General features: G+C 34.4%; 1 protein-coding gene across 1 annotated transcript in view; it reads left to right on the plus strand.

Moving 5' to 3' along the window:
* LOC107726848 (deformed epidermal autoregulatory factor 1 homolog) overlaps nt 1-9,792 on the plus strand; it is an 11,992-nt gene extending 2,200 nt beyond the window's left edge. Inside the window, exons 3-11 of the mRNA XM_016536551.1 lie at nt 346-475; nt 544-690; nt 1,813-1,952; nt 2,583-2,648; nt 3,852-3,864; nt 4,449-4,705; nt 6,529-6,594; nt 9,080-9,169; nt 9,246-9,792. Coding sequence (XP_016392037.1) covers nt 346-475; nt 544-690; nt 1,813-1,952; nt 2,583-2,648; nt 3,852-3,864; nt 4,449-4,705; nt 6,529-6,594; nt 9,080-9,169; nt 9,246-9,314 — 978 coding nt within the window. The 3' untranslated portion in view covers nt 9,315-9,792. The remainder of the gene's footprint in view (nt 1-345; nt 476-543; nt 691-1,812; nt 1,953-2,582; nt 2,649-3,851; nt 3,865-4,448; nt 4,706-6,528; nt 6,595-9,079; nt 9,170-9,245) is intronic.
* Nucleotides 9,793-10,274: the final 482 nt, after the last annotated feature.

Genomic DNA, 10,274 nt, shown 5'->3' on the forward strand with positions numbered 1-10,274 from the left:
ATATTATAATTTGATTAATATTATTACTTATGCAATATATAATTTATTCATTTTATTTCAGTAATCATTTTAGTACATCAGGTTAAACTAAATGAAAACGAGAAAGGATTTTTGGCAACTAGCTGAAATGAAAAACAAATTTCTTATATTTTATTTCATGTCAAGTAGGGTTTATTTTATTTCAAGTAACTAAAATTGTTTTATGGTTTTAGTTTTAGTCCATAATAATCATGATACTACCATAGTACATTTATTTATGGTTAGTGTGAAGTAAATGTAAGGACAGCTATGTTTTGAATAAAAATAACAATATCATATTTAATATTTCTTAACTGATTGATGTAGACTGGCAGAACCACGCTTCAGATCGGAGACAGTCTGAGTACCCAGAAGGCCACACTGATCGTGGTGCACACGGATGGGAGCATCGTAGACGCCACAGCGCTGAAGGGCACCGCGACACCGATGACACCTGGTAAATTTGATTTATTTTGTCTTAAATGAACTGCAGTATTTCTATACGTGTCTGTTCTTCCCTCTCAGGCACTCAAACCCCGAGCACCCCTCTGACGTCTGGACGCGATAAGGACGTCTCTAAGTACAACTGGGATCCGTCGGTTTATGAGAACGAGCTTCCGGTTCGCTGCAGGAACACCAGCGGGATTCTGTACAAAAACAGACTGGGCTCAGGTACACAGCCGTCACAAGAGGGCGGCACTCGACCGACTGATGAAACTAATTCAGCTGTGTTTGAAAACCTCTTAGGAAGTATGCAGGAGATCAAACACATGATCATCTGTGGGTTAAGAAGCTATCAGGACAGTACTTACACAGTACTTACAGTAACAAAGGCTGCATCCTAATTTGTATGCTTATATTACACAGTAGTATGTTCATTGCACGATTTGGGGGAAAATGTAATTGCGATTATTTCTGGGGGAAAAAAAGTTATTTAAAACACACACACAAAATTTTTTTTGTTTGCTGTGCTTGTTTGTAGGGCTGCGCAATTTGGTCAAGATTTAATATATACTATTATTATTATTATTATTACGGTTATTGTTTCTAAATAAATATATAAAAATGACCAAATAAAAAATAAGATGTATTGCTATTGTAATATTTCACTTTAAAATAAAAAAATAAAAATTTTATTTAATAAAATAAATATAATTTAAATTTAAAGTACAACTAAAATTACAATACTACTATATGGCTGTCTTAATTTTTGAACATTTAAATGTATTATTAATTTATAAATTATTGTTATTTATTTAGCAGTGAAATATCACAATAGTAAAAAAAAAACTGCAGGGAAAGTTCTCACAGCAGGTTTTAAATTAATCAAACACCTCAAATAATTAATTTTAAGGTCATTAATTCAATAGATGATAATGATTCCATTAAAGTACAAAATAATACACAAAAATAAGGTAACACTTTATAATAAGATTCCATTTGTTAACATTAGTTAACTACATTAGTTACACTAGCTACATTAGTAAACCATTTATTAATCTCAGGTATTGTTAATTTCAACCTTGACTAATACATTATTGTATTATAATGTATTTAAAAAGTTGTATCTGTCGAAATTATTTAATTGACCTGAGCTGATCTAACAATTAACAGTTGTGTTTTATTAACTGACATAACTCTTTTGAAATCCACGGAAAAATAGTATACTATTTGGGCTGCTTTGGCATACTGTTTTCTATGTAGCATGATTTAAGACACACTCGTGACTATTTAGGATGCATAATATAGGAATTGGGGCACAGCCAGTGACTGATATTTAACCTTTGACCTCAGGGGGCAAAGGGCGCTGTATAAAACACAACAATAACTGGTACACCCCGACTGAGTTTGAGGGTATGTCAGGGAGAGCGAGCAGCAAAGACTGGAAGAGAAGCATCCGCTATGCTGGCCGACCTCTGCAGTGTCTCATTCAGGTCAGACCGGCCTTCGGAGGCCACACACACACACACACACAATCGCAACAGAATATGTACAGACATACACAGCTCACAGTAGGAACCCTTCCCAAAAAAAATTAGCAGAACAACCCAGACCTGTTGCCGTGTTTGAGTGTGTGAGTGTGAGTGTGAGTGTGTGTGTGAGTGTGAGTGTGTGTGTGAGTGTGAGTGTGTGTGTGAGTGTGAGTGTGTGTGTGAGTGTGAGTGTGTGTGTGAGTGTGAGTGTGTGTGTGAGTGTGAGTGTGTGTGTGAGTGTGAGTGTGTGTGTGAGTGTGAGTGTGTGTGTGAGTGTGAGTGTGTGTGTGAGTGTGAGTGTGTGTGTGAGTGTGAGTGTGTGTGTGAGTGTGAGTGTGTGTGTGAGTGTGAGTGTGTGTGTGAGTGTGAGTGTGTGTGTGAGTGTGAGTGTGTGTGTGAGTGTGAGTGTGTGTGTGAGTGTGAGTGTGTGTGTGAGTGTGAGTGTGTGTGTGAGTGTGAGTGTGTGTGTGAGTGTGAGTGTGTGTGTGTGTGAGTGTGTGTGTTTGTGTGTGAATCCCCAGAGACTCATTTAGCAGAACAGCCCAGACCTGTTGCCGTGTTTGACGTGTGTGTGTGTGTGTGTTTTGACAGGAGCGTATCCTGAACCCTCACGCAGCGTCCTGTACGTGTGCGGCCTGCTGTGATGATCTGTCAACAGTGAGTGACACGGTGACTCAATCTCATTATTATAATCATAATTATACAATACAGTATATATATTACACAAACTCAGAGTAAAGATGAAAAATTATTTTTAAGAAAATGACAACTGAAATAAAATAATAAATACAAATAAAACAAGAATGTAAATTAACAAATACTATACTAATATACTAAATAAAGTAATAAATAAATAGAAAAAGGATGGTCGTGTCTAAATAGTAAGGGCCAGATTTACGAAACAGGGCAAATTAGCATTAGAGCGCAATTCCAAAACAGCGCAGATGGGCGTGGAAATTTCTGCTGGTGATTTACTGACAATGTGCAAATTAAATACTGACGCAACATCTCATTTACATATTGACCAACGCAATATACCAAGCGCAGTGCAAATTAGCATACTCGCAAAAAAGCAGAGCCGATGCTCATCAGGTGCGGGTGATCTACTTATGACACAGGTGCAAAATAGTTTAAGACATGCTTTTTTTGGGCGTTAAATAATGGCGAAAATACCAGCAATTTGACGTTAGTAAATCGCATTGCGTGATTCATTTTAATACTCTCCTCCCATAAATTTTGCGTCTGAAAGGGATACTCCTACAAATGCATATTCAATAAGGTGAGTTGCAAAAATAACTCTATCTGCGCCTTTTCAGCGCTAATTCGTCACTGTGCGTCTTTAGTAAATCCTGACAGTACTATTTTAATGCCAAATTACCGTTAGTCATCTGTAATAACCCTGGAGAGCAGTCTCTATAAAATTCATATATATTATATGTATAGTATTCATATATATATATATACATTTTTTCACCACAAAACACATGCACATATTTACACACAAACACAAAGGTGAAATGTGTCATTTGTGCTTATGGTGTAGCATAGTTTGATTAAATAGTGATTCTTGACTTATAAAAAATAACATTTAAATAGTGATTCTTGACTTGACATATATATCTTACATATGTATAAAATAAGGATTATGGTTATAAAATCTATCACAAATGACAATGGAAATCATGGAAAGTTACTGGTAAAATGTGGGAACTCTGGGCTTGTGGCATTTCACGATTCAGTTTTGCCTTCTTCTACTCATTATTTCACCATCCCTATTAATAAAAGTGACAAAAAGGCCAAAAATAAAAAGCTACAATTTATATTCCTGCTCATAACCTCTTCGTTCTGTGAGTTCCCTAGTATGAATACCCAGGTATGTTTTGTCAGATATAAGCCATGTTTGTGTTAGCAGATGTTTTTATCTCAGAAATAAGGGGATAAAGTGAATTTACTAACAGCAGGACATGTCAGATGTGTTGAATTATGGGAGATGTTTGAGCTAAAACACACAGACCACTGTTTGACTATACAATTAGAGGCTCAGATTCTGTATTTTGAGGCACGTTCACGTATGTTTCATCCTGTAGACAAAGAAACACAAATGAGATCAGTTGTCTCTCCTAGACGGCATTGAGATTCAATGGAGAGCAAGTGTAGTCAGCATGAAATTTTGTTCGTCTGGGTCGAGTCCTGACTGAGACTGTCCTTTCCTGTCTGTTCCGAACCCGCCTGGTCTTTTTTAGAACAAAAAGCTTTTAAAATGAAATGTGGGTCAAGATTAAAGTGAGATCAGGTGAGGACGGACTGTAAATGTGCTAGTCAAGGTTCACCTCTACAAAATCCCATTTTGTAGAGGTGAAACAATGAACATTTAATATTTAACATTTAATCGCGCAGAGGTCTTTCATCACTCAGGAGACGTAGGTTAGTCTTCATCTCGAATGTGTTTCTCCTCAGTGTTGACCACACTTCCTGCGCTGGCGGTGGTCCCTCAGCAGGCCGTGGTGCAGTCTAAACCCTCTCCGTCAGGGCCGATCATGAACGGGCTGGAGACGGCCGAGCAGCGCACGTGGCTTTACCTGGAGGAGATGGCCAATACGCTGCTCAACAACGTCCAGCAACTCAAAGTCCTTATCGCACAGGCCAAACAAGCCAGTCAGAGCGGAGCGCATGGCGCCATCAGCCCAGAGAAAAGCAGTAGCGTCAGAAAAGAGGTGACAGAAATACTTTATTCAAACAATTACAACCACAAAACTGGTCTCGGGTCAGTGTTGGGGAAAGTTACTTTTAAAAGTAATGCATTACAATATTGCGTTACTCCCTAAAAAAAGTAACTAATTGCGTTAGTTACTTTTTATGGAAAGTAATGCATTACGTTACTTTTGTGTTACCTTTTCTCATCTGGGCTGGGCTTGTTTTGTTTGCTTTTAAAAATAAAAAAATCAATTTTTGGCAAATGTAAAAGCTCTTTCACATCAAAAGTCAAATGAATAAGCCTCAGCCATTTTGAATTGCATGAAGCATAGGACGCAGGAGAAGAAAAAAAGAAACACAAATGTCATGTTTATCTAAAGTCATTTTTCGCTTATTAATATGGTTGAATTGGATCATCGAAAGTCAGCAGCAAAGATATTGGTTAATAAAATGTGATTAAATACATAAAGGATATTTATGTTATTTAACATATTTAGTCAGTCAATAAATGAGAAAACAAAATAACTTGCATTACTTATTCGAAAAAGAAAACTCTGATATTTTCTTGTAAATGAAAAAGTAATCTGATTACGTAACTCGCGTTACTTGTAATGCGTTACACCCAACACTGCCTGTGGTGAAAATTAAGTTTTTAATGTTGTTTATCTGGTGTTTTTAATATGCTTAAAGACAAACCAATTAAAGATTAATTACATTTTGCCACTATCCATTATGTAGCATTTACTACTTCAGTTAACCGAGTGAAAGTGGTGGAATTAGTTGAGATGTTGTGATTGAGTGGAGGGGACTAATTTGCATATTCATAGAGTCGCATATACTAAATGAGGTGTAGAGTTATATTTAGGCCATTTTAAAGCATGAATAAATAATTTTCACAAAAAAACATTTAAATATGTCATTTTGATTATCAAAGTTGAGTTTAAAGGCATAAAATAGTGCACGGGGACTTTATTTGCATGGGCAATTTTGTGAAATAAAAGAGTTTAATAATCTCAAAACTTCCCTACATTAAAAAGAGCATTTATTAAAACTAACCTGCAAAAACTGGCTATTTATGATTGTGATGGCATAACTATAAATACATATGGAAATTGGTTGGCTGTTTATATATACACATGCAGTTGTAAAATGGCCACAAAAGTGTGAAAAATGATCATAAGAACTAAATTAGTGTTATGACTGTTTCTGGTCTAAGAAACCTTTACAGACATTAAGTTTTCATTTAAATGTTTTAGTTTTGAAATGTTGTATGCATTTGTCATTTTTATTTAATTTCTTTTATTTTCTTAAATGTGTGTATATATATAGTATTTATAGAGTTTTAGCTTTTAGTTTTAATTACTTTTTCTTATTTGTAAGTCGCTTTGGATAAAAGCGTCTGCTAAATGACTAAAAGTAAAGTAAAAGTAAGTTAATGAGCTAATGTTATGTTTAACAGAAAAAAAAGTCATTTAAGTCAAAGGATATTAAATAAAAATTCACAAAATAAACAGTCTAAATATATTTTCCTGTTCTTATTATGAATGATTCATCAGTACATGATAGTTATAAGAAAAAAAAGTTTGTTTTGTATTTGTTCAACAAAATATTCCAAATCTGAAACAACTTCCCTTCCTGCTGATGTCATGAAGGCCGCTTAAGTTTCAACCAATTTGTGATGTTTCAGTATATGGAGTCGTCCACAATAACTGAATGCAAAAACTAAATGATGATTGTTTTGGGTCTAAGAAACCTTTACAGACATTATAAGTGGACCAGAGGGGAGAAGTTTGTTTTATGACCCCTATAAGAAGCATCACATATTCATGTTTTTCTCTCTCAGTCCTTTCAGAGTCAGTTGTCACTCAGTGAAGAACCTGAGGGGAAAATCACTGAAATTATCATCAAGGTAAATCTCTCTCTCACTCTCTCTGTTCTCATATCAGTGTTATTTTGTTATCATTAATATACTATTATACTTTTTATTAATATTTTGAATTTGACTTTATTTATAAATTATATATTTTTTCATTTATTTCTGTTTATAATTATTTTGTTGTGTGTTTTGGTCATTTTTTATTACTTTTTTAAATGTCTATATTAAGTTTTAGTTATTTTAGTACTTATTATTAAAGTATTACAATTTATTATTACTTATTAAAGCAGGGTTTCCGCGGGGTCTTAAAAAGTCTTAAATTTAGTTATATCAAATTTAAGGCCTTAAAAAGTCTTAAATTGTACAGTAAAGGCATGAGCGCTGCACGTTCAAAATCCGGTGCAGTGATGCTTTGTGTTCTGCCGTTACCGGGGAAACAGTTATATTTCTACCAAACGCTCCACCTGCTGGCAGAGAATGAATGAGCATTTTCAATAAAACTGTTGTTTTGTTCAGAGTTCAGACCAATGCGAAAATCGACCCATGTTTTTACCCTGCAAACACGCAGAGCTTTAAATGTGAAGTGAGTTCTTTCACTGCATGAATCAATATTCATTTCTATCACTGCTGTGAACTGACCACACAGAATATGAATAATATCAAAAAATTCAGGAGTCAGTTAGAGATAAGATATCAGCACAATAACGCACTCAGCAAAATATCGTCTAATTATCGTTATCAATAATCCCAGAAATTTATCGAGATATCATTTTTTTGTCAATATTGCACACCCCTAATTTGTTATTTAATTTATGTAATAATTGATTGATAATTGTTTAAATTAATATAATTAATACTTTTGACTCTTTTGACTATTTTAAAGGCTGAAATGTAAAGTTTATCATTTTATAAAACTCTGTTTTTGTGAAAACTTTTATCTGAACCGTAAATTATGCTTTTTACAGTAATTTTACAGTTTAATATGGTACTATAGACATTGCCCTACCCCGCTCATATGGTATTAATTTTATTTGTGCAGGTCTTAAAAAAGGTCTTAAAAGTCTTAAATTTGAGATTAAAAATCCTGCAGAAACCCTGTAAAGTATTAACTTTAGCTAAATAAATAAGGAGAAATGTTGCCTTGATAACTAGCTTGTGTTTATTTATATTTTATTTCAGTTAATGTTTATTTAAAGTAACAGTTTTTTTTTATGGTTTTAGTTTTATAATAACCCTGGCTAAGGTTTGCTCTACATTTTCTTGTGTTGTTCAATTTCTGTTTGTCAGTTTTTCAGATGGTTTATTGCATTTACTGAGTAATATAATTCAAAATAATATTAGTGTAACCAAGTAATATTAGTTTAACCGTGGGTTGTTTATTCTTGCCAAACAGCCTTAGCAACAGATATGCAAGTAGATTGAATATTTCTCCACAGTACTGAACGTGGCTCATCAGACTTAATGGAGCAGAGCTCTGAGTTTTATAATGTGGCTCGTGTGGGGATCTGCTGATGTAGTTGGCGTTCTCAGATGTGTGTGTGGTGATCGGGCCGGACTCCAGCGGTGTAGAAACACTGACCGTCACACACCATCACCCGCTGTGTTTGGCAGGTGCTTCGCTTCAGATGTGACAGAGAGACAGTGAAGCAGGACTATCAGAATCTGCAGCTGAAAACACACAGATGCTCCACGGGAAAACGCCAATAGATCCCAGAGTCTTTGCTTGTTTAAAATGCTAGTCTGTGTTGAGGCCAAAATGAACATTCTGGCATTATTTACTCACCCATGTATTGTTCTATACATGTATCTTGTTATTTCTCTATTGAACACTAAAGAGAAGATTTTGCAGAATGTATATATGAAGAGTTTATTTGCAAAAACAGATAACTTTGTGCTTTATTGTGTTAGCTGTATTTTTTTTTGTTATTTTTACGTAAACAAAATAACCAACTGCAGTTTGATTGGGATTAATTGGAATGCACAATGAAAAAACATGATTTTTGAAAATTGTTAAAAACAGAGTCATCTGTATTTGAAAATGAACTCTTCATATATATATATATATATATATATAATTTGATTTTATTCACTCAAAAATAGTAATATTGTAAAATATTGTTAAAATAACTTTTCTATTGTAATAATATATTTTGGAATGTAATTTATTTCCATAATGGCAAAAATGACTTTTCAGCCACCGTTATTTCAGCGTATATATTTATATACATTAAAGATTAAAGCATCAAAAGACTTAATAATAGCACAAGTTGTATGAACCAATTTTAAATTTTTTATTTTTTTTTAATCGGAACAATTAGAAATGAATGAATGCTTTTTAAATTCCAATTGAAACAAAGTTTATTTATTTATTTATTTTTTTTAAGTTGAAACCATAAAGTTTGAAAGTTTATAGGACAGAGAAAAAGATAGATCGATACATACATACATACATACATAGATAAAACTATTCTCTTAATAGTATTAATAGTGACACTAGTATGTTTCTTCTGTGTTCCAGCACACGTGTGTGAACTGCGGTCGAGAGGCGTCCAGTGAGTGTGCGGGCTGCCATAAAGTCCATTACTGCTCTGGCTTCTGTCAGCGAAAAGTAAGTCCAGTCCTAGCAATCACCATCATATCACAGCGGTTAGAGCCTCTTTATTTTTGGATCCATCTTTCTGCAGGACTGGAAGGAGCATCAGCTGAGCTGCTGTCCACCGGGCACGACTGTCAGCATTCAGGAAGACGCTTAGATGGCCGGTGTGGAGGTGGAGAAAGGGAAGGCCTAGCACTCTCACCGCAGGACCGTGACGTATGAAATCTAGATGGGTGATCACTTCCGTTCATGTGTTTTAGTTTAGCTATAAAGCCTCGTGGTAGCAGCCCCCTTACACACTGTGACATGGATGACGTCTGTACTTTCTGTACCATTTCACCATCTCACTATGGATTTTGTATGTGAAGATAATCCTTAAAGCGGTAGCTCACCAAAAATCATTTACTCACCCTTATGTTTTTCCAAGACTGTACTTTTTGAACACAATGCGTTGTGTTCAAGCTCACAATTTCCTTAAAGTGAAGACATAAAATTAACAGTTTTAAGCTCCTAAAAGGAAAAATAAAAATGCTAAAGTAATCCATGTGACCTGAAATTTAAGATAATCACTCCGTTGTAGCTCTCAAATCTATGAAAGCTTGTTTCCTCCACAAGAAAAATAAAATAAAATGGGTAATTGCGGGGGGTTTTTTTGTCTCACAATTCTGAGGAGAAATTCAGAATGTGACAAACTTGCAATCGAGAGAAAAAAAATCAAAATAGTGAGATAAAAAGTTGCAATTACCTGTTTTTAACCATGATTATATTCACAAAAAAACTACTTGCGAGATGTGAAGTCAGAATTGTGAGAGAAAAGTACAGAATTGTGAGAATTGTGTAATTCTGACTTATTTTCTCATAATTCTAACTTTTTTCTTCAAATTACGATTTTTTATCTCACAGTTTTTTTTAAGAATTGTGAGATATAAACTCAGAATTGCAAGAAAAAAGTCAGAAATGTGAGATTAAAAGTCGGCAAAAAATTTTTTTTTATTTCATGACGGAAACAAAAAACTGAACTTTGAGATGTGAAGTCAGAATTGTGAGAAAAAAGTCAGAATTCAGAGTTTATATCTCACAATTCAGATTTTTTTTCTCAGAATTGCAAGTTTCTAAA

Source organism: Sinocyclocheilus rhinocerous, unplaced genomic scaffold (genome assembly GCF_001515625.1).
Source record: "Sinocyclocheilus rhinocerous isolate Xijiao unplaced genomic scaffold, SAMN03320098_v1.1 scaffold2863, whole genome shotgun sequence".
Taxonomy (NCBI): domain Eukaryota; kingdom Metazoa; phylum Chordata; class Actinopteri; order Cypriniformes; family Cyprinidae; genus Sinocyclocheilus; species Sinocyclocheilus rhinocerous.